Genomic DNA, 24,002 nt, shown 5'->3' with positions numbered 1-24,002 from the left:
CCCTCCTCTCAGTCCCACCTCTGTCACAAGCACGGTTGGTGGGGACGAGAGAGAGGGCCTTCTCAGTGGTGGCTCCCCACCTCTGGAATGCCCTTCCAAGGGAAATTAGACAGGCCCCATCCCTCCCCGCCTATTTCCGCGATCACATCTCCTTCTACGAACCGGCACGAACTCTCATATCTTCCGGGGAGGCCCGCCTCTCGGTCCCACTACCATCACAAGCACGGTTGGTGGGGACGAGAGAGAGGGCCTTCTCAGTGGTGGCCCCCCACTTCTGGAACACCCTTCCAAGGGAAATTAGACAGGCCCCATCCCTCCCCGCCTATCTCCGCAATCGCATCTCCTTCTGTGAACCAGCACGAACTCTAATATCTTCCGGGGAGGCTCTCCTCTCAGTCCCACCTCCGTCACAAGCATGGTTGGTGGGGACGAGAGAGAGGGCCTTCTCGGTGGTGGCCCCCCACCTCCGGAATGTCCTTCCAAGGGAAATTAGACAGGCCCCATCCCTCCCCGCCTATCTCTGCGATCGTATCTCCTTCTATATCTTCCTGGGAGGCCCTCCTCTCGGTCCCACTACCATCATAAGTGTGGTTGGTGGGCACGAGAGAGAGGGCCTTCTCAGTGGTGGCCCCCCACCTCTGGAATGCCCTTCCAAGGGAAATTAGACAGGCCGCATCCCTCCCCGTCTATCTCCACGATCGCATCTCCTTCTATGAACCGTCACGAACTCTAATATCTTCCAGGGAGGCCCTCCTCTCGGTCCCACTACCGTCTCAAGTGTGGTTGGTGGGGACGAGAGAGAGGGCCTTCTCGGTGGTGGCCCCCCGTCTCTGGAACGCCCTTCCAAGGGAAATTAGACAGGTCCCATCCTTCTCCTCCTTTCGTAAGAGCTTGAAGACTTGGTAGTTTCAACAAGCCTTTGAAAATTCAACAAGCCTTTAATTACTATTATTATTATTATTATTATTATTATTATTATTAAACTTGGCACACAGAACTCCCACGACCAACCGAAAACATTGGAAGGGTTTGGTGGGCATGGACCGTTGCACTCCAGGACAGGAAAAGCCCTCTCACCACACCGTTGATTGGAAAACAATCCTTTTATTGACGATAATTCAAAAGCAGCAAGTAAAAAAGCACTTTGAAGGAATAGGTAAATCCAATTAGGTAAGAAGATAAGCAGAAGCAAAAAGTAGTCCAGGGTAAAGTTCAGCAAAGTCCATAAAAAACAAAATCCACACAAATATAATTCAGGAAAAACAGGAAACATTAATCCAAGGCATGAGTAGGCATTCATACAATCCAAGAATCCAAACCATGGAAGAAGAAATACTTAGACAAGAATCTCCCAAGCAAGGGTTCCATAAAACAAGGACGAAAACTACATTTGATTCCAATGATGCTTCGTCTGACTATATTTCCCGTACTTGGGACTTTTATTCCCTCGTTAAGCTATTCCACGCACTCAGGAATTGGCTTCGCTTTACTTGAGATCCTCTTATCTTTTTCTCTCGGAGCCTGGCAGAACGCCGAAGGCACTGCTCGGCCTTCCTATTTTGACTAATTTCCTATCAATTTGCTGGGCCAGGTGCCGAGTTGTTTTCAAGCCCCAAATCCTGGGAACTCTCTGGTAGCAATTCAGGGAGCACACCATCATCCCCACACCCTTCAGGGACATTCTCGTGGGAAACTACACTTTGCACAGGGGTCTCCTGGTCCTTCTCTATACCCTGATCCAATCACACGCTGAACTCCAACATGGATTTGAATTTGGGAGTTGTAGTTGAGTTCCCTGTGGACTCAAACAATGATGGATCTGGACCAAACTTGGCATGAATACTCAATATGCCCAAATGTGGATACTGGTGGAGTTTGGGGAAAATAGACCTTGACATTTGGGAGCTGTACTTCTAGGGATTTATAGTTCACCTACAACCAAAGAGCATTCTGAACCCCACCAACGATAGAATGGGGCCAAACTTCTCATGACCAACAGAAAATTGGATGGGTAATAGTAGGAGACTCCATATTATCCAAAAATTTTGTTTATCCCACGAGTTTGGGGGAAATAGACCTTGACATTTGGGAGCTGTAGTTCTAGGGATTTATAGTTCACCTCCAACCAAAGAGCATTCTGAACCCCACCAACGATAGAATGGGGCCAAACTTCTCACGCAGGACCCCCATGACCAACAGAAAATTGGATGGGTAACAGTAGGAGACTCCATATTATCCAAAAATTTTGTTTATCCCGGATAAGGAAGACTCTGTTGTACTTGCATTGCATGCTTTCGAAGTGCTAGGTGGACAGAAGCTAGGACTGACAATTGGGGGCTCACCCTGGCTCGTGGCTTCGAAGTGTTGACATTGCTGCAGCTAGCGGTTTTAACCACTGTGCTACCGCAGCCCACCAAACAAATTTCTCTGTAGTTCGGCAGAAAAGGCGAAAGACCTTGTAAAACTACAACTCCCGGGATCTCATAGCAACGAGACAGGGCAGTGAAAGTGGGGCCAAACCACAATAATTCCAGAGCATAAATGTGCTGGAGCTCTGGCTTTTCTGCAGTGGGACCCAATGCATTTTGGGGAGTAGCGTACCTTGTAGTTTCCGGGTGAGTTCCAGTTTCTCTCGTTCCAGGAAGCGGATCCGTTTCTCAAGCTGCGCCACATTGGAAGTGTTCTCAGGAAGGAGGCTTCGGGGAGAGCGGAAAGTGGAAGACATTACAATGCTATTTTTATATTGATATTATTATTATTATTATTATTATTATTATTAATAATAATAGTAATATTACTATTATTAACATTATTATGTTAATTTATACCCTGTTTTTTTCTCTCCACAAGGACACTCTCCACAAGGACACTCAAAGAGACTATGGTCATCTTACTTACTTAGTTAGGCGATCCCTCGTTGGACGAGTAAGATGGTCTTCCATCATGGATTTCCTTGTGGGTCCGTATGTGGCTGTGGAGCCCTATTCTTGCTCTGCATCTTCTTCCACAGTGAGGGCATTGGTTTCCAGGTGGAAGGCGGTCCCGGTCGGGGTTGGCTTGACGCGCCTTCCTCCTGGCACGTTTCTCTCTTTCACCCTCCACTCGTGCCTCCTCAAATTCTGCAGCACTGCTGGTCACAGCTGTCCTCCAGCTGGAGCGCTCAAGGGCCAGGGCTTCCCAGTTCTCAGTGTCTATGCCAGAGTTTTTAAGGTTGGCTTTGAGCCCATCTTTCAATCTCTTTTCCTGTCCACCAACGTTCCGTTTTCCGTTCTTAAGTTCGGAGTAGAGCAACTGCTTTGGGAAACAGTGGTCAGGCATCCGGACAACGTGGCCGGCCCAGCGGAGTTGATGTTGGAGGACCATCGCTTCAATGCTGGTGGTCTTTGCTTCTTCCACCACACTGACGTTTGTCCGCTTGTCTTCCCAGGAGATTTGCAGGATTTTCCGGAGGCAGCGCTGATGGAAACGTTCCAGGAGCTGCATGTGACATCTGTAGACAGTCCACGTTTCGCAGGTGTAGAGCAGGGTTGGGAGGACAATAGCTTTATAGACAAGCACCTTGGTATCCCTACGGATGTCCCGGTCCTCAAACACTCTCTGCTTCATTCGGGAAAATGCTGCACTTGCAGAGCTCAGGCGGTGTTGTATTTCAGTCCCAGTGTTGACATCTGTAGACAGTCCACGTCTCACAGGCATAGAGCAGGGTTGGGAGGACAATAGCTTTATAGACAAGCACCTTGGTATCCCTACGGATGTCCCAGTCCTCAAACACTCTCTGCTTCATTCGGGAAAATGCTGCACTTGCAGAGCTCAGGCAGTGTTGTATTTCAGTCCCAGTGTTGACATCTGTAGACAGTCCACGTCTCACAGGCATATAGCAGGGTTGGGAGGACAATAGCTTTATAGACAAGCACCTTGGTATCCCTACGGATGTCCCAGTCCTCAAACACTCTCTGCTTCATTCTGGAAAATGCTGCACTTGCAGAGCTCAGGCGGTGTTGTATTTCGGCATCGATGTTGACTTTGGTGGAGAGGTGGCTGCCAAGGTAGCGGAAATGGTCCACGTTTTCTAATGTGACACCATTAAGCTGTATCTCTGGCATTGGAGAGGGATTGGCTGGCGACTGCTGGAACAGCACCTTGGTTTTCTCAATGTTCAGTGACAGGCCGAGCTTCTCGTATGCTTCTGCGAAGGTGTTTAGAGTGGCTTGTAGATCTTCTTCTGAATGCGCACAGACGACATTGTCATCAGCATACTGGAGTTCTATAACAGATGTTGTTGTAACCTTGGTTTTGGCTTTCAGTCTGCTGAGGTTAAATAGCTTGCCATCTGTCCGATAGATGATTTCCACTCCGGTGGGAAGCTTCCCATCAACAAGGTGAAGTATCATAGCGATGAAGATGGAGAATAGAGTTGGGGCAATAACACATCCCTGTTTGACACCTGATTCCACCTTAAATGGGTCACTTTGGGAGCCATTGCTATCCAAGACTGTTGCCTTCATGTCATCGTGGAGGAGCCGCAGGATGTTCACAAATTTGCTTGGGCACCCGGTTTTTTGGAGGATGGTCCAGAGAGCGCTGCGATTCACTGTGTCGAATGCCTTTGCAAGGTCGAAGAATGCCATGTACAGAGGTTGGTTTTGTCCCCAACCTCTGTACATGGTCATCATCATCATCATCATCATCATGGAAAAAGTTAGGGTATAAAAATATATTGAAAATATATATTAGTGTCCCTACTTTTCGGATTTTTACTTATCGCGGGAGGTCCGATAAGGAACCCCCACAATAAGTGTCTTGCTTTTGCTTGTCCCAAGAACCCTGATGACCTCGTCGAGTTGAACGGATCGAAACGAATCCAACAAAACTGGACAAGCAGATGCTTGTGTTACATCCTCAGAGACTGCCGTTAATGTGGTGTCAAGTAGGCCTGGGTAACAACGCAAAAAAATGTTTCTAAAATCGATTTGTAATTGGGGTGTTTTTTTGTTTCGATATTTAAAATAATTACAAAATTTTCAAAAAAAAAAGTTTCGGTATTTACGAAATTTCGTAAATATTTACAAAACATTTTGTAAAGATGGAGCCCTTTTTTTTTCAATATTTTTAAAATATTTTTTAAATTTAATTATTAATTTTGTAGAATAGGGAGGAGAAATTATTATTGAGGGAAGGCAGGCACTCACTCTGGCGGGCCCTCTCGCTCGCCGCTCGCTCGCCGCTCGCCCTCTCGCTCGCCCTCTCGCTCACCGCTCGCCCTCGCCCTCTCGCTCGCCCTCTTGCTCGCCGCTCGCCCTTGCCCTCTCGCTCGCCCTCGCCCTCTCGCTCGCCCTCGCCCTCTCGCTCGCCGCTCGCCCTCTCGCTCGCCCTCTCGCTCACCGCTCGCCCTCGCCCTCTCGCTCGCCCTCTTGCTCGCCGCTCGCCCTCGCCCTCTCGCTCGCCCTCGCCCTCTCGCTCGCCCTCGCCCTCTCGCTCGCCCTCGCCCTCTCGCTCGCCGCTCGCCCTCTCGCTCGCCCTCTCGCTCGCCACTCGCCCTCGCCCTCTCGCTCGCCGCTCGCCCTCTCGCTCGCCCTCTCGCTTGCTCAGCCGGCGCCGAGAGAGGAGAGCTCCCAGCAAGCCAGGCGGCCATCTTACGTATTTCCGAAATGGACGAAAATACAAATTTTTTTGGCGCCTGCCGTTTCGATTTTTAAAAACACTTCCAGGGTTAAAAATAAGTTTTGTAATCGTTTCGTAATTCAAAAATTAACAATTTTTTTAACGAATTACGAATTAACGAAACGAATTGACCAGCCCTAGTGTCAAGGCCCGAACGGATCAAAGCGACTTTGTCCGCAAAGTACTGAGCAAAAGCTTCACAGCAGGCCGCTGAGTCGTCAGGGGACCCATCTTGAAAGGTGGGGTTCAACAGCCCTCTGACTACTCGAAACAGCTCTGCCGGATGGTTCCTTGCAGACGCAATATTGGCCGAATAGAAAGAATTTGGTGCGGCCTCTATCGCCATACGCCCTTAGATAGAGGCATAGGCGTGTTCGATTTGGCTCGTTGGGTTCTTTCCGCCACACGCTCTCTAGCCACCTCTTTGTTCACTTCATCTCCACCAACTACTTGTTAAACCAAGGAGATGGTTTAGCTCGGCGACTCAAGAGGGGGCGCTTCGGAGCAATTGTGTCTATTACCCTGAACCCCACCAACCCACTATTCCCGTGGGTGACCAGGGCATTGACAGAATCACCATCCAAGGTAATGGAGACATCCCCAAGAGCCATCAGGAATCCCTCTGGATCCATAAGGCTCCTGGGGCGGACCATCTTAATGGGTCCACCACCCCTGCGGAGGTTAGAAGTTGCAGAAAGTCTAAACCTGATCAGGTGGTGGTCAGTCCACGGCAAAGGAGAGATTGACAACTCCTCCACACCGCTACCTTCTTCCCAACCCTGACAAAAGACCAAGTCAAGTGTGTGTCCAGCACAGTGGGTAGGGCCAGATACTAGCTGGGACAGCCCCATAGTTGCCATGGAGGCCATGAAGTCCTGAGCCGCTCCTGAAAGAGTGGTCTCTGCATGGACATTGAAGTCCCCCAGCACTATAGGCCGCTGGGACTCCAATGCCAGGCCTGAGACCAACTCTGCAAGGTTCTTGTGGGTTTTTTCGGGCTATAGAGCCATGTTCTAGAGGCATTTCTCCTGACGTTTTGCCTGCATCTATGGCAAGCATCCTCAGAGGTTGAGAAGGTCTGTTGGAAGTAGGAAAAATGGGTTTATATATCTGTGGAATGGCTGGGGTGGGGCAAGGAGCTCTTCCCTGCTGCAGTTAGGTGTGAATGTTTAGCTGATCACCTTCATTAGCATTTGAAGGCCTGCCTGAGCCTGGGAAAATCTGTTGCTGGGAGGTGTTAATCTGTGCCTGGTTTTTTCCTCTCTGTTGTTTAGCTGTTATAATTTTAGAGTTTTTTAATACTGGTAGCCAGATTTTGTTCATTTTCATGGTCTCTTCCTTTCTGTTGAAATTGTCCACATGCTTGTGGATTTCAATGGCTTCTCTGTGTAGCCTGATGTGGTGGTTGTGAGAGTGGGCCAGCATTTCTGTGTTCTCAAATAATATGCCGTGTCCAGGCTGGTTCATCAGGTGCTCTGCTATGGCTGACTTCTCTGGTTGACGTAGTCTGCAGTGCCTTTCATGTTCCTTGATGCGTGTCTGGGCGCTGCGTTTGGTGGTCCCTATGTAGACTTGTCCACAGCTGCATGGTATACAGCTGTGGACAAGTCTACATAGGGACCACCAAATTTCAACAGAAAGGAAAAGACCATGAAAATGAACAAAATCTGGCTACCAGTATTAAAAAACTCTAAAATTATAACAGCTAAACAACAGAGAGGAAAAAACCAGGCACAGATTAACACCTCCCAGCAACAGATTTTCCCAGGCTCAGGCAGGCCTTCAAATGCTAATGAAGGTGATCAGCTAAACATTCACACCTAACTGCAGCAGGGAAGAGCTCTTTGCCCCACCCCAGCCATTCTACAGATATATAAACCCATTTTTCCTACTTCCAACAGACCTTCTCAACCTCTGAGGATGCTTGCCATAGATGCAGGCGAAACGTCAGGAGAAATGCCTCTAGAACATGGCTCTATAGCCCGAAAAAACCCACAAGAACCTAGTGATTCCAGCCATGAAAGCCTTCGACAATACAACTCTGCAAGCTCAGGTAGGGCGGCCGAGGTGCAGCGGGGTGGTCGGTACACCAACAACAGCCCTATTCTGACCCGGTCTCCTAATCTCAGGTGGACACATTCAAACAAGGTTGACTGTAGGGCAGGGCACCTGATCAAGGAGATGGAATCTTTATAGACTATTGCAACTCCGCCTCCCCGCCCCCGGATCTCGGTTGGTGCTGCACAGCATAACCTGGTGGGCAAAGCTGGGTGAGATTAACCCCTCCAGCCTCGTCCAACCAGGTCTCCGTGATGCACGCCAGGTCTGCCTTTTCATCGAGTATTAAATCTTGAATGGTTGATGTTTTACCATTGACAGACCTGGCGTTCAACAGCACCACCTTCAATCCAGGAGGTCCGTCTACCTTGGAACCCAAGTTTACCATGTCGGGAGCACATTTTGGAATTTTCCTCACGAATTGGCCGAATTGGTTTTTTAACTCTCCCTTTCCCGTATCTCCCCCTCCCCCTCATCACCTCTATGGGGGCCCCCCAAGAACTGAAACTCCCCCCTCCCTCCCACCCCCATTCTCCACATCCTGACAATCTAGTATTGCACTGTTATATGGCATATCATTAACCCAGCCTGTTGCCAATCCATCGCTTTCATCACTCTTATAATTCCACTCCTCCGCTACACAGAACCATCTCCAGGTCTCCCCCGCCATTCGACCATTATTGAAGATGATTATAAAGTGCGCGGAGTAAAGTGAAAAGGCAAACTTAAAACGACAGTCCAAAAGCAACATTGGGATTGATAATCAACAGATGTTCCTCCGTTAATTAGGTGCTAACGAGTCGTTTATCACAGTAGCATAATGAGGAGTTCAGTTACAATGGCCTTCATTTACAGTGCAATATTATTAAAGAACGATATTAGCAAAGGAACTGAATCCGCCCCGGATTTTAGTCCGAACTTTAACAGAGCCATCTAATAGGGCTGGTCAATTCGTTTCGTTAATTCGTAATTCGTTAAAAAATTCGTTAATTTTTGAATTACAAAACGATTACAAAACATTTTTTTTAACCTGGAAGTGTTTTTAAATATCGAAAAGGCAGGCACCAAAAAAATTTGTATTTCCGTCCATTTCGGAAATACGTAAGATGGCCGCCTGCCGATGCTTGCTGAGAGGGGCGAGCGAGCGGCGAGCGAGAGGGGCAGAAGCACTCTCTCCTGACATTTCACCCACATCTATGGCAGGCATCCTCAGAGGTTGAGGTCTGTTGGAAACTAGGCAAGTGTGTGGAATAATGTTCAGGGTGAGAGGAAGAACTCTTGTCTGCTGGAGCGAGAGGGGCGAGCGAGCGGCGAGCGAGCGGCGAGCGAGAGGGTCGGAAGCACTCTCTCCTGACATTTCACCCACATCTATGGCAGGCATCCTCAGAGGTTGTGAGGTCTGTTGGAAACTAGGCAAGTGTGTGGAATAATGTTCAGGGTGGGAGGAAGAACTCTTGTCTGCTGGAGCGAGAGGGGCGAGCGAGCGGCGAGCGAGCGGCCAGCGAGAGGGGCGGAAGCACTCTCTCCTGACATTTCACCCACATCTATGGCAGGCATCCTCAGAGGTTGTGAGGTCTGTTGGAAACTAGGCAAGTGGGGTTGATATATCTGTGGAATAATGTTCAGGGTGGGAGGAAGAACTCTTGTCTGCTGGAGCGAGAGGGGCGAGCGAGCGGCGAGCGAGAGGGCCCGCCAGAGTGAGTGCCTGCCTTCCCTCCTTAATAATAATTAATAATAATTAATCCCTATTCTACTAAATTAATAATTAAATTTAAAAAATATTTTAAAAATATTGGAAAAAAAAAGGGCACCATCTTTACAAAATGTTTTGTAAATATTTACGAAATTTCGTAAATACCGAAACTTTTTTTGGGAAAGTTTTGTAATTATTTTAAATATCGAAACAAAAAAACCCCCCAATTACAAATCGATTTTAGAAACAAATTTTTGCGTTGTTACCCAGGCCTACCATCTAAGCGTATTTTGGCCTCTAGGAGTGTCAGGTGGCTGCTTTAAAGTTCAGACTAAAGCCCAGAGTGGATCGCTCACCTTGGAGTCACAAACAAGACCTGGGTCTCCATATCCCCCGAAACATAGAAAACAATCAATTTCCAATAATTTGGTAACGGAGACGAAAATGGACTTTCGACCTACCTTCCGGAGGTGAAGGTAAACCCAATGAAGGGCAAGTGGTGGCCGGAGAAAGCGGCGTGAGAGACCGGAGGAAGGGTCTCCTGGAAACAGGAAAAAAGGGTTTAGGTGTATATGCATATGTGTATATGTGTACTTATACATATGTATGTGTATATGTGCATATGTATATGTATATGTCTATGTATACATGTGTCTCTGTGTGTACATCTGTGCATGTATACATGCATATGTGTGTATATGTGTATCTATACAGATACAGATGCATGTGTGTATGTGCATATGTATACATGTGTGTATGTGTGTATATATATCTATGTGTGTGTATATATCTGTGCAAGTATACATGCATATGTGTGTATGTGTATATGTGTATCTATACATATACAGATGCATGTGTATATATGTTTGTGAATGTATATATGTATACATGTGTATATGTGTGTATATATATCTCTGTGTGTACATCTGTGTATGTATACATGCATATGTGTGTATATGTATATGTGTATCTATACAGATACAGATGCATGTGTGTATGTGTATATATGTTTGTGTATGCATATATGTATACATGTGTATATGTGTATATCTGTATCAATACCTATGTATGTGTGCATATACATGCATGTGTGTATGTGTATATGTATATATGTTCATGTATATGTGTGTATATATGTGTGTGTATGAATATGTGTATATATATACACTTGTAGATGTATATATCTGTATCTATATATATGTATGTATACATGCACTTGTGTATGTTTGTGTATATATATATATGGATATGCGTATATGTTTACATTTGTATATGTGTATATCTGTATCTATGTGTATGTATACATGCATTTGTGTATATATAAGTTTGGGTATGCATATATGTATATATGTGTATACGTGTATATCTATCTATATGTGTATGTGTATATATGTGTGTGTGCACATTTCTTTGTGTATATTCTGGGTTTGTGTATATGTGTGTATATATATCTGTGTGTGTACATCTGTGTATGTATACATGCATATGTATGTACGTGTATATATATGTGTGTGTATGGGTATGTGTATATGTATACCACTGTTTATGTGTATATCTGTATCTATATATATGTATGTATACATGCACTTGTGTATGTTTGTGTATATATATATATATGTATGGATATGCATATATGTTTACATTTGTATATGTGTATATCTGTATCTATATATGTGTATATACATGCATTTGTGTATATATATATGTCTGGGTATGTGTATATGTATACATGTGTATATGTGTAGATCTATCTATATGTGTATGTGTATATATATTTCTTTGTGTATATCTGTATCTATATATATGTATGTATACATGCACTTGTGTATGTTTGTATATATATATATATATATGTATCGATATGTGTATATGTTTACATTTCTATATGTGTATGTATCTATGTGTATGTATGCATGCATTTGTGTATAGATATGTTTGGGTATGCATATATGTATACATGTGTCTAAGTGTATATGTATATGTATACATGTGTCTAAGTGTCTAAGTGTATATCTTATCTATATGTGTATGTGTATATGTGTGTATATATATATGTATACATGTGTCTAAGTGTGTCTAAGTGTATATCTTATCTATATGTGTATGTGTATATGTGTATATATATATGTATACATGTGTCTAAGTGTGTCTAAGTGTATATCTTATCTATATGTGTATGTGTATATGTGTATATATGTGTGTGTGCACATTTCTTTGTGTATATTCTGGGTTTCATCCTGAACTGGACAGGAGCTACTGAAGGCACTGGATCCAAAACCCTGGATAGCCTAGTCATTAAAAGTTCGGACTACAACCCAAGTTGGCGCGAGGGCTCACCGATTCCTTGAGGGAGTCGTCATCCACGTCGAAGTTGGAGGTGTCGGCGGGGCTGGCCACTTCCGGCAGGTAAGGCGGGGGGCTGTGCCGGAGGTTCTCCCAGTCGATACCCTTGAAGAAGGGGTGCCGCTGGAAGTCCTGGATGCCCTTCTGGCCCAGGCGCAGCTCCTGCCGGCACAGCAGGCTCCGGATCAGGGACTTGGCCTCTTCCGAGACGTCGGTGATCTCAGCTGGGAACTGGAGGTGGTCCTGGAGGAAAGAAGATAACTGGTTTATTGAGTACAAAGCGTGTGGTTACAAGTTGTAACTTTATTTATAGAACTTGGAATAATACTTGGTTAGTTAAACATTTCACTCTTCCAGGTTACACAGTATCTCACTGAGGTGAAGCTCTTATTACTAAACAATGTTTCAGCACAGGAATATCTTCCCTATTTGATCTTTCCTTGATCAAATAAATTACCAAGCTTATCCTTTAGCCTTTCCCTTGACTAAAGAAAACTGGCTATGTTTCTCCTTTCAGCCTCCTTAGACTGAGAAACCTCCAGTAGCTATTCAGGCTTCCCAAAGCCACAATTCTTTGCTTCACACTTCACTCTCCCACTCTACTCTTCACTTCCACTCTTTTACTCCTCTCAGATACAAAATCAACTCCTAACTGACTCTCCAACTCTCTTTTTTCAAAACTCTCTCCACTTGGCTCCTCCCACTCCTCCTTCTGCCAGCTTGCCTTGGTCTCCATGGTAACGCTGACTGAGGATCTCTGAAATAGACTGCTCCAGTGTTACTGTAGCTAACCCAAACACATATGTATACAGTTTAAAACATGCAAAGTATTAATAACTTCTGCACACTGACAATCGTGCCATCACCATCCAAGCAGGGAGCTTTGAAATGGCTCTCCAAAGCTTCCGTTCAGTGTTTCTCAACCTTCCTAATGCTTCTTAATACAGTTCCTCGTGTTTAACATTTACTCAAATGATCAGCCACTGCCAGAAGGGACAAAGAGTTTCATCTATGCCGACGATCGTGCCATCACATCACAAGCAGGGAGCTTTGAAATGGCTGAACAGAAGCTCTCCAAAGCTTTAGCTCAGTGTTTCTCAACCTTCCTAATGCCCCTTAATGCAGTTCCTCATGTTTAACATTTACACAAATGATCAGCCACTGCCAGAAGGGACAGAGAGTTTAATATACGCTGACGATCATGTCATCACCGCACAAGCAGAGAGCTTAGAAATGGCCGAACAGAAGCTCTCCAAAGCTTTAGGGGAATGTTTCTCAACCTTCCTAATGCTTCTTAATGCAGTTCCTCATGCTTAACATTGACACAAATGACCAGCCACTGCCAGAAGGGACAAAGAGTTTCATCTATGCTGACGATCGTGCCATCACCACCCAAGCAAGGAACTTTGAAATGGGAGAACAGAAGCTCTCCAAAGCTTTAGGGCAGTGTTTCTCAACCTTCCTAATGCCTCTTGATACGGTTCCTCATGTTTAACATTTACACAAATGATCAGCCACTGCCAGAAGGGACAGAAAGTTTCATCTATGCTGACGATCGCGCCATCACCACCCAAGCAGGGAGCTTTGAAATGACCGAACAGAAGCTCTCCAAAGCTTTAGGGCAGTGTTTCTCAACCTTCCTAATGCTTCTTAATGCAGTTCCTCATGTTTAACATTGACACAAATGACCAGCCACAGCCAGAAGGGACAGAGTCTCATCTATGCAGACGATCGCGCCATCACCACACAAGCAGGGAGCTTTGAAATGGCCAAACAGAAGCTCTTCAAAGCTTTAGCTCAGTGTTTCTCAACCTTCCTAATGCTGTGGTCCCTAAATACAGTTCCACTTGTTTAACATTTACACAAATGATAAGCCACTGCCAGAAGGGACAAAGAGTTTCATCTATGTTGACGATCGTGCCATCACCACCCAAGCAAGGAGCTTTGAAATGGCCAAACAGAAGCTCTCCAAAGCTTGAGTTCAGTGTTTCTCAACCTTCCTAATGCTGCTTAATGCAGTTCCTCATGTTTAACATTTGCACAAATGATCAGCCACTGCCAGAAGGGACAGAGTCTCATCTATGCCGACGATCACGCCATCACCACCCAAGCAGGGAGCTTTGAAATGGCCAAACAGAAGCTCTCCAAAGCTTTCAGTCAGTGTTTCTCAACTTTCCTAATGCTTCTTGATGCAGTTCCTCATGCTTAACATTTACACAAATGATCAGCCACTGCCAGAAGGGAAAAAGTTTCATCTATGCCAACGATCGCGCCATCACCATCCAAGCAGGGAGCTTTGAAATGGCTGAACAGAAGCTCTCCAAAGCTTGAGTTCAGTGTTTCTCAACCTTCCTAATGCCTCTTGATACAGTTCCTTACATTTAACATTGACACAAATGATCAGCCACTGCCAGAAGGGATAAAGAGTTTCATCTATGCTGACGATCGCGCCATCACCACCCAGGCAGGGAGCTTTGAAATGGCTGAACAGAAGCTCTCCAAAGCTTTAGGTGCTCTTATTGCCTATTACAGGGGAAACCAGCTGATTCCTCATCCATCTAAAACACAGGCGTGTGTGTTTCATCTTTAAAAAATGTATAATACCACAAAGGATTGCCACCTCACCCACTTCATAGGAAATCTGATACAAAACAGGAGCTTTTTTGTTGAGTCCCAGGGCCAGAGAAGCAGATGGCGGAAACAGAAGAACGGCCTGCCTCAGGGGAGTGTGCTTGCTCCATCCATGTTCAACATCTACACAAATGACCAGCCATGGCCAGAAGGGACAGAGAGTTTCATCTATGCTGACGATCGTGTCATCACCGCCCAAGCAGAGAGCTTTGAAATACTTGAAAAGAAGCTCTTCGAAGCTTTAGGTGTTCTTACTGCTTATTACAGGGAAAACCAGCTAATTCCTAATCTATCTAAAATGTGTGCTTTTCACCTAAGAACAGTCAAGCATTTCGAGCACTAAGGACAATCAGGAAAAGGCACATCCTCTCCCGCCCGACTTACTTCGTGGTTCATGATCTTGCCGTAGGTCTCCACCAAGGACTCGGCGTAGAAGGGGGTCTCGCCAAAGAGCAGCTCGTACATGCAGACCCCCAGCGACCACCAGTCGCACTCCGGCCCGTACTTCCCTTTCCGGTCCTCCATGGCTTGCAGGATTTCCGGGGAGATGTAGTCCGGGGTGCCCACCGCCACCGGAGACACCACCTGAGCGGGAAGAGAGCCATTTCATAATAGTAACAGTAATATCTATATATATAAGAATCTGAAGGGCGTCCTTAGGCGGTCAAAAAAGGAGAAACCACCGGACGAAATCTCACCAAATTTGGCCTGCTAATACAGAAAAACATAGCAGAAGGGACTTAAAAAGCCAAAACAAAACACCCAAAAATTACAATGCATGTGCAAAACCACATATAGATACACAAACACACATATATGCACATACACACACAAAACACATACACAGAAAGGGGGAAGGAAGGAGGGAAAGAAAGAAAGGTAGAGAAAGAAGGAAGGAGAGAAAGAGGGAAATAAAGAGGGAAAGAAGGAGGGAAGGAGAGAAAGAAGGAAAGAAAGGAAGGAGAGAAAGAGGGAAAGGAGGGAAGGAAAGAAAGAAGGGTAGAGAAGGAAGGAAGGGGAGAGAAAGAGGGAAAGAAGGAGGGAAGGAGAGAAAGAAGGAGAGAAAGAGAAGAAAGGAGGGAGGGAGAGAAAGAGGAAAAGAAGGAGGGAAGGAAAGAAAGAAAGCAGGGTAGAGAAGGAAGGAAGGGGAGAGGAGGGAAAGAAGGAGATAAGGAAAGAAAGAAAGGAAGATAGAGAAGGAAGGAAAGAGAGGAGGAGGGAAAGAAGGAGAGAAGGAAAGAAAGAAAGGTAGCGAAGAAAGGAGGGAGAGAAAGAGGGAAAGAAGGAGGGAAGGAAAGAAAGAAAGGTAGAGAAGAAAGGAGGGAGAGAAAGAGGGAAAGGAGGGAAGGAGAGAAAGAAGGGTAGAGAAGGAAGGAAGGGGAGAGGAGGGAAAGAAGGAGAGAAGGAAAGAAAGAAAGGTAGAGAAGGAAGGAAAGAGAGGAGGAAATAAAAAAGAAGGAAGGAAGGAGAGAAGGAACGAAAGAGGGAAGGAAGGAAGGAAGGAAGGAAGGAAGGAAGGAAGGAAGGAAGAAACCAAACAGCAAAGGAAGCGAGAAAAGAAACAGGTAGAGAAGGAAGAAAGAAAAAGAGAAAGAAAAAGAGGGAAAGAAGGAAAGAGGGAGGGAAGGAAGGAGAGAGAAAAAGAAGGAGGAGAAAGAGGGAGGGAAGGTTTGCCACAGCAACGCGTGGCGGGTACAGCTAGTCTATATAAATAAAAATGTAATGTTCGTCTGTGGGATTAGCATAACTCAAAAACCGCTGGATGAATTGACACCAAATATGGACACAAGACACCTCTCAGGCCAACAAGTGACCATCACTCATCAAAACACTGAAAAACACAGCGGAAGGGACTTAAAAAGTAAAAACAAAAACAAAAAATTTACAACGCATGCACAAAACAACATATATATACACAAACACATATATATACACACATATATGCATATACACACACAAAACATATACACAGAAAGGGGAAAGAAAGGAAGGAGGGAAAGAAGTAGAGAAGGAGAGAAGGAAGGAAAGAAAGAAGGGTAGAGAAGGAAGGAGAGAAGGAGGGAGAGAAAGAGGGAAAGAAAGAGGGAAAGAAGGAGGGAAGGAGAGAAAGAAAGAAGGTTAGAGAAGGAAGAGAAGGAAAGAAGGTGGGAGAGGAGGGAGAGACAGAGGGAAAGAAGGAGGGAAGGAGAGACAGAAGGAGAGAAGGGGGGAGAGAAAGAGGGAGAGATAGCGGGAAAGAAGGAGGGAAGGAGAGAAAGAAGGAAGGGAAGGAAGATAGAGAAGGAAGGAAGGAGAGAAGGAGGGAAAGACGGAGGGAAGGAGAGAAAGGAGAGAAGGAGGGAGAGAAAGAGGGAGAGATAGAGGGAAAGAAGGAGGGAAGGAGAGAAAGAAGGAAAGGAAGGAAGATAGGGAAGGAAGGAAGGAAGGAAGGAAGGAGAGAAGGAGGGAAAGACGGAGGGAAGGCGAGAAAGAAGGAGAGAAGGAGGGAGAGAAAGAGGGAGAGATAGAGGGAAAGAAAGAGGGAAGGAGAGAAAGAAGGAAGGAAGATAGAGAAGGAAGGAAGGAGAGAAGGAGGGAAAGACGGAGGGAAGGAGAGAAAGGAGAGAAGGAGGGAGAGAAAGAGGGAGAGATAGAGGGAAAGAAGGAGGGAAGGAGAGAAAGAAGGAACGGAAGGAAGATAGAGAAGGAAGGAAGGAGAGAAGGAGAGAAAGACAGAGGGAAGGCGAGAAAGAAGGAGAGAAGGAGGGAGAGAAAGAGGGAGAGATAGAGGGAAAGAAGGAGGGAAGGAGAGAAAGAAGGAAAGGAAGGAAGATAGAGAAGGAAGGAAGGAGAAAAGGAGGGAAAGACGGAGGGAAGGCGAGAAAGAAGGAGAGAAGGAGGGAGAGAAAGAGGGAGAGATAGAGAGAAAGAAGGAGGGAAGGAGAGAAAGAAGGAAAGGAAGGAAGATAGAGAAGGAAGGAAGGAGAGAAGGAGGGAAAGACGGAGGGAAGGCGAGAAAGAAGGAGAGAAGGAGGGAGAGAAAGAGGGAGAGATAGAGAGAAAGAAGGAGGGAAGGAGAGAAAGAAGGAACGGAAGGAAGATAGAGAAGGAAGGAAGGAGAGAAGGAGAGAAGGAGGGAAAGACGGAGGGAAGGAGAGAAAGGAGAGAAGGAGGAAGAGAAAGAGGGAGAGATAGAGGGAAAGAAGGAGGGAAGGAGAGAAAGAAGGAAAGGAAGGAAGATAGAGAAGGAAGGAAGGAGAGAAGGAGGGAGAGAAAGAGGGAAAGAAAGAGGGAAAGAAGGAGGGAAGGAGAGAAAGAAAGAAGGTTAGAGAAGGAAGAGAAGGAAAGAAGGTGGGAGAGGAGGGAGAGATAGAGGGAAACAAGGAGGGAAGGAGAGACAGAAGGAGAGAAGGGGGGAGAGAAAGAGGGAGAGATAGCGGGAAAGAAGGAGGGAAGGAGAGAAAGAAGGAAGGGAAGGAAGATAGAGAAGGAAGGAAGGAGAGAAGGAGGGAAAGACGGAGGGAAGGAGAGAAAGGAGAGAAGGAGGGAGAGAAAGAGGGAGAGATAGAGGGAAAGAAGGAGGGAAGGAGAGAAAGAAGGAAAGGAAGGAAGATAGGGAAGGAAGGAAGGAAGGAAGGAGAGAAGGAGGGAAAGACGGAGGGAAGGCGAGAAAGAAGGAGAGAAGGAGGGAGAGAAAGAGGGAGAGATAGAGGGAAAGAAAGAGGGAAGGAGAGAAAGAAGGAAGGAAGATAGAGAAGGAAGGAAGGAGAGAAGGAGGGAAAGACGGAGGGAAGGAGAGAAAGGAGAGAAGGAGGGAGAGAAAGAGGGAGAGATAGAGGGAAAGAAGGAGGGAAGGAGAGAAAGAAGGAACGGAAGGAAGATAGAGAAGGAAGGAAGGAGAGAAGGAGAGAAAGACAGAGGGAAGGCGAGAAAGAAGGAGAGAAGGAGGGAGAGAAAGAGGGAGAGATAGAGGGAAAGAAGGAGGGAAGGAGAGAAAGAAGGAAAGGAAGGAAGATAGAGAAGGAAGGAAGGAGAGAAGGAGGGAAAGACGGAGGGAAGGCGAGAAAGAAGGAGAGAAGGAGGGAGAGAAAGAGGGAGAGATAGAGAGAAAGAAGGAGGGAAGGAGAGAAAGAAGGAAAGGAAGGAAGATAGAGAAGGAAGGAAGGAGAGAAGGAGGGAAAGACGGAGGGAAGGCGAGAAAGAAGGAGAGAAGGAGGGAGAGAAAGAGGGAGAGATAGAGAGAAAGAAGGAGGGAAGGAGAGAAAGAAGGAACGGAAGGAAGATAGAGAAGGAAGGAAGGAGAGAAGGAGAGAAGGAGGGAAAGACGGAGGGAAGGAGAGAAAGGAGAGAAGGAGGAAGAGAAAGAGGGAGAGATAGAGGGAAAGAAGGAGGGAAGGAGAGAAAGAAGGAAAGGAAGGAAGATAGAGAAGGAAGGAAGGAGAGAAGGAGGGAAAGACGGAGGGAAGGCGAGAAAGAAGGAGAGAAGGAGGGAGAGAAAGAGGGAGAGATAGAGAGAAAGAAGGAGGGAAGGAGAGAAAGAAGGAACGGAAGGAAGATAGAGAAGGAAGGAAGGAGAGAAGGAGAGAAGGAGGGAAAGACGGAGGGAAGGAGAGAAAGGAGAGAAGGAGGGAGAGAAAGAGGGAGAGATAGAGGGAAAGAAGGAGGGAAGGAGAGAAAGAAGGAAAGGAAGATAGGGAAGGAAGGAAGGAAGGAAGGAAGGAAGGAAGGAAGGAAGGAAGGAAGGAAGGAAGGAGAGAAGGAGGGAAAGACGGAGGGAAGGCGAGAAAGAAGGAGAGAAGGAGGGAGAGAAAGAGGGGGAGATAGAGGGAAAGTAGGAGGGAAGGAGAGAAAGAAGGAACGGAAGGAAGATAGAGAAGGAAGGAAGGAGAGAAGAAGGGAAAGAAGGAGGGAAGGAGAGAAAGAAGGAAAGGAGGGAAAATAGAAAAGGAAGGAAGGAGAGATGGAGGGAAAGACGGAGGGAAGGAGAGAAAGGAGAGAAGGAGGAAGAGAAAGAGGGAGAGATAGAGGGAAAGAAGGAGGGAAGGAGAGAAAGAAAGAAGGAAAGGAAGGAAGGAAGGAAGGAAGGAAGGAAGGAAGGAGAGAAGGAGGGAAAGAATCAAGCATACCCTCATAAAGCTGGAAAAGCTGGCATGTTCAATTGCCTCTGTGTCTGTCTATATATGTTGTATGTCTAAATGGCATTGAATGTTTGCCATGTATAATATGTCCATTGTAATCCGCCTTGAGTCCCCTACGGGTTGAGACGGAATATAAATACCGTAAAATAAATAAAAAATAAAACAACACAATAGACTCACTGTTCCATCCGGACGCAGGTGGAGGCAGGACCCGAAATCAGCCAGGCGGATGTGACCGTTTGTGTCGATGAGGATGTTGTCCGGTTTGATGTCCCTATAGAGTTGGTAGCAACACAGGTTAGCCATAAGGGCGCCATAATGAGATTGGGAAATGGGACACAAAATTCTGCAAATGAGAGAGAACATGAAAATAGCTCGGCACCTGGACCAGCTGCAGAAATTAATGAGCAAAGAGATAGATAAGAAGAGATCAGTCAAAACAGGAGAGCCGAGCAGTGGCTTTGGTGCTCTGCCAGGCTCCGAGAGAAAACTGATACAAAATTCTGCAAATGAGAGAGAACATGAAAATAGCTCAGCACCTGGCCCAGCTGCAGAAATTAATGCGCACATAGATAACGAGCAAAGAGATAGATGCAATCTGTCAAAACAGGAGAGTCGAGCAGTGGCTTCGGTGCTCTGCCAGGCTCCGACAGAAAACTGATACAAAATTCTGCAAATGAGAGAGAACATGAAAATAGCTCAGCACCTGACCCACCTGCAGAAATGAATGAGCAAGTAGATAACGAGCAAAGAGATAGATGAGATCAGTCAAAACAGGAGAGCCGAGCAGTGGCTTCGGTGCTATGCCAGGCTCCGACAGAAAACTGATACAAAATTCTGCAAATGAGAGAGAACATGAAAATAGCTCAGCACCTGACCCACCTGCAGAAATGAATGAGCAAGTAGATAACGAGCAAAGAGATAGATGAGATCAGTCAAAACAGGAGAGCCGAGCAGTGGCTTCGGTGCTATGCCAGGCTCCGACAGAAAACTGATACAAAATTCTGCAAATTAGAGAGAACATGAAAATAGCTCGGCACCTGGCCTAGCTGCAGAAATTAATGAACAAGAAGATAACGAGCAAAGAGATAGATGAGATCAGTCAAAACAGGAGAGCCGAGCAGTGGCTTTGGCGCTTTGCCAGGCTCCGAGAGAAAACTGACCCAAAATTCTGCAAATGAGAGAGAACATGAAAATAGCTCAGCGCCTGGCCCAGCTGCAGAAATTAATGAGTCTCAGCTAAAGAGAAACCAGTTTCTGACTGCTAGTGACCTAGTTAACGAGGGGATATAAGTCTCAAGTTTGGGATGTGTAGTCAGATGAAGCATCGTTTAGAATCCTGCTAAGTTCTCGTCCTTCTTTCATGGAAGCCTTGCTTTGAAGATTAATGCTAAGACACTTCTTGTTTAATGATTTTGATTCCTGGATTTTATTATTGTTTACCCAGGTCTTGGATCAATGTATTCCTGATTTTCTGGATTATATTAGAGATGTGTGGACTTTGTTTTTATGGACTTTGCTGAACTCTACCTTGGATTAATTTGTTCCTGCTCATCGCCATCTTGAAGCCAGGTGTGAAGGAGAGTAAAATTACTGCCACCTAATCTGTGAGGAAGCCCAGTAGTTCTCAGCATCAATTTAGGAGCTGTTTTACAAAGAAGGATTTACTTATTTGATAGCGTAGCGTTTACTGTCCCTGCTTTGGTTTTACTTCTTATGCAGGTTGTTTGACTTAGGAGAAACTGTATCAGACAAAGCTTGAGGAGAACAGTAACAAGTTTATTGGAACAAGCAAAGTATAACAGATTCGATGTTTCTTCTCTAGGGGCACAAATTTTGATACATTACATTAGTAAGGTTTCATGAGTAACTTTAGGTACGGACTTTAAGAGGTTTCTGTAAGCAGATGTGTCTTTCCTGGACAACTGTCCTAATAAAACAAATAAGCTAAAAGGCTTATTTAACAGCCAAACCCTGATTCTTAATATTAAAGAACCAGTCTTCCTTATAGTTCTCTAACTATAGTATTCCTGATGGTTTTCCACACACCACAGGATCAACTACCTTCTCCTGTAACTCTTTGGTCACAGACTAGTTCCCTGAATCCCCACCTAGAGATTTCAGTCCTTTCTGCAACTCTAATAGTCACAGACTCTTCCCTGATTCTCCCACTAGAGAAATCAGTCTTCCCTGTAGCTCACTGGCTTACAGACTGCCACTTTCAAACAGCTGCCCCGTGAAGTGATAGTTGGCTCTGCCCCTGTTGCTATGGCAACTCAGCTCAAGCCAAACCAGCCACTATCTCTAACAAAATATAATCCTACATACTTACCATTTATTAACTACTGCTTAAACAACACATCATAAGAATAAAAATTACACATCGTCACACCAGGCAAATGACCCAAAAGGTTATAGACCAATCTCCCTGTTGTGCCACCTCTACAAAGTTCTGGAGAGACTTATTTTGCATAGAATTATGGAAAAAATAGACCCCTGTCTGATCCCACAGCAAGCTGGCTTCAGGAAAGGCAAAAGCTGCACATCGCAAGTGCTGAACCTGACTCAGCACATAGAAGATGGCTTTGAAAGGCAGCAGATCATAGGAGCTAATGATACTGTGAACCACCGCTGCCTCCTCCTGAGAAAAATGTATAGTATCACAAAGGACGACCACCTCACCCGCCTCAGAGGAAACCTGCTACAAAACAGGAGCTTTTTTGTTGAGTTCCAGGGCCAGAGAAGCAGATGGCGGAAACAGAAGAACGGCCTGCCTCAGGGGAGCGTGCTTGCTCCATCCATGTTCAACATCTACACAAATGACCATCCACTGCCAGAAGGGACAGAGAGCTTCATCTATGCTGATGATCGTGCCATCACCGCTCGAGCAGGGAGCTTTGAGACGGTTGAACAGAAGCTCTCCGAAGCTCTAGGTGCTCTTACTGCTTATTACAGGGAAACCAGCTGATCCCTAATCCATCCAAAACACAGACATGTGCCTTTCACCTTAAGAACAGACAAGCATCCTGAGCTCTGAGGATTATGACCTGGGAAGGGATCCCACTGGAGCATTGCAGTGCACCCAAATCCCTGGGAGTCACTAGGGACCGTGCCCTGACCTACAAGAAGCACTGCCTGAACATCAAGCAAAAAGTGGGTGCTAGAAACAATATCATACGAAAGCTGACTGGCACAACCTGGGGATCACAACCAGACACAGTGAAGACATCTGCGCTTGCGCTATGCTACTCTGCTGCTGAGTACGCATGCCCAGTGTGGAACACATCTCACCACGCTCAAACAGTGGATGTGGCTCTTCATGAGATATGGAGTGTCTGCGCCCTACACCACTGGAGAAATTACACTGCTTAGCCGGTATTGCACCACCTGACATCCGCCGGGAAGTAGCAGCCAATAGTGAAAGCACCAAGGCAGAGACATCTCCAGCTCATCCCTTGTTTGGGTATCAGCCAGCACGTCAACGACTTAAATCTAGAAATAGTTTTCCAAGATCTACAGAGACGCTTGCTGGAACCCCTCAGCAAGAAAGAGTCCAAAAGTGGCAGGCTCAAACCCAGAACCTGATACCAAATGAGAGACTCCCCCCTGGGCACACAGAAGACTGGGCGACTTGGAAGGCACTGAACAGACTGTGTTCTGGCACCACGAGATGCAGAGCCAACCTCAAGAAATGGGGCCACACAGTGGAGTCCACGACATGCTAGTGCGGAGAAGAGCAAACCACTGACCACCTCCTGCAATGCAACCTGAGCCCGGCCACATGCACAATGGAGGACCTTCTTGCGGCAACACCAGAGGCACTCCAAGGGGCCAGATACTGGTCAAAGGACATTTAATCAACTACCAAACTCACACATTTTGTATTTTCTCTGTTTGTTTGTTTTGTTCTGTTAGAAATGTAATACAATTGACACAACAAATAAATAAAATTCTTACCTAATTGGATTTACCTATTTCTTTAAAGTGCTTTTTTACTTATCTTCGATAAAAGGATTATTTTTCCTACTCGATGCCCATTAAAAATCCTTTACCTGTGGACGTATTGGAGCTGGTGGAGAGAGTCGATGGCCAGGACCATTTCGGCCAAGTAGAAGCAAGCCATCTCTTCGGGCAAACGGTCCTCGAATTTGCTCAGGAGGGTGAGCAGGTCTCCGCCGGCGTAGTAATCCATGACTAAGTACTGCAAAAAAAGAAGAAGAGGAGGAAAAAATGGGCAAAAAGAGCTGGGTACGTTTTTTCGGCTTCGAAAGTCATTATGTCAAAATGAATACAGTTTGATTCCACTTGAACTCAATGGTAGTGAATCCTGGAAGCTGTAGTTTCACAAGGTCTTTGCAGCACTACCAAGCTACAAATCACCCATAGCAAGTAATCCTGGGAGATGTAGCCTCACAATATATTTGCATCCCTACCAAACTACAAATCCCACAGACCTGGAGCATTGACCCATAGCAGGGAATCCTGAGAGATGTAGTTTC

The 24,002-nt window shown here is 45.9% G+C and overlaps 1 protein-coding gene across 2 annotated transcripts in view; it reads right to left on the bottom strand.

The window, feature by feature from the left end:
• The window catches only part of CDC42BPG (CDC42 binding protein kinase gamma), a 110,278-nt gene that overhangs the window by 59,721 nt on the left and 26,555 nt on the right, over positions 1-24,002 (bottom strand). For both annotated transcript variants that reach the window (XM_067472549.1, XM_067472550.1), the window contains exons 5-10: positions 23,556-23,704; positions 19,684-19,777; positions 14,771-14,971; positions 11,750-11,998; positions 9,874-9,953; positions 2,602-2,696 (exon numbers count right to left, since the gene is read on the bottom strand). In XM_067472549.1, coding sequence (XP_067328650.1) covers positions 2,602-2,696; positions 9,874-9,953; positions 11,750-11,998; positions 14,771-14,971; positions 19,684-19,777; positions 23,556-23,704 — 868 coding nt within the window. The remainder of the gene's footprint in view (positions 1-2,601; positions 2,697-9,873; positions 9,954-11,749; positions 11,999-14,770; positions 14,972-19,683; positions 19,778-23,555; positions 23,705-24,002) is intronic.

This window comes from Anolis sagrei, chromosome 12, assembly GCF_037176765.1.
Source record: "Anolis sagrei isolate rAnoSag1 chromosome 12, rAnoSag1.mat, whole genome shotgun sequence".
Classification (NCBI taxonomy): Eukaryota; Metazoa; Chordata; class Lepidosauria; order Squamata; family Dactyloidae; genus Anolis; species Anolis sagrei.
Note: the sequence above shows the minus strand (reverse complement) of the source record. Positions and strands in the feature narration are given on the sequence as shown.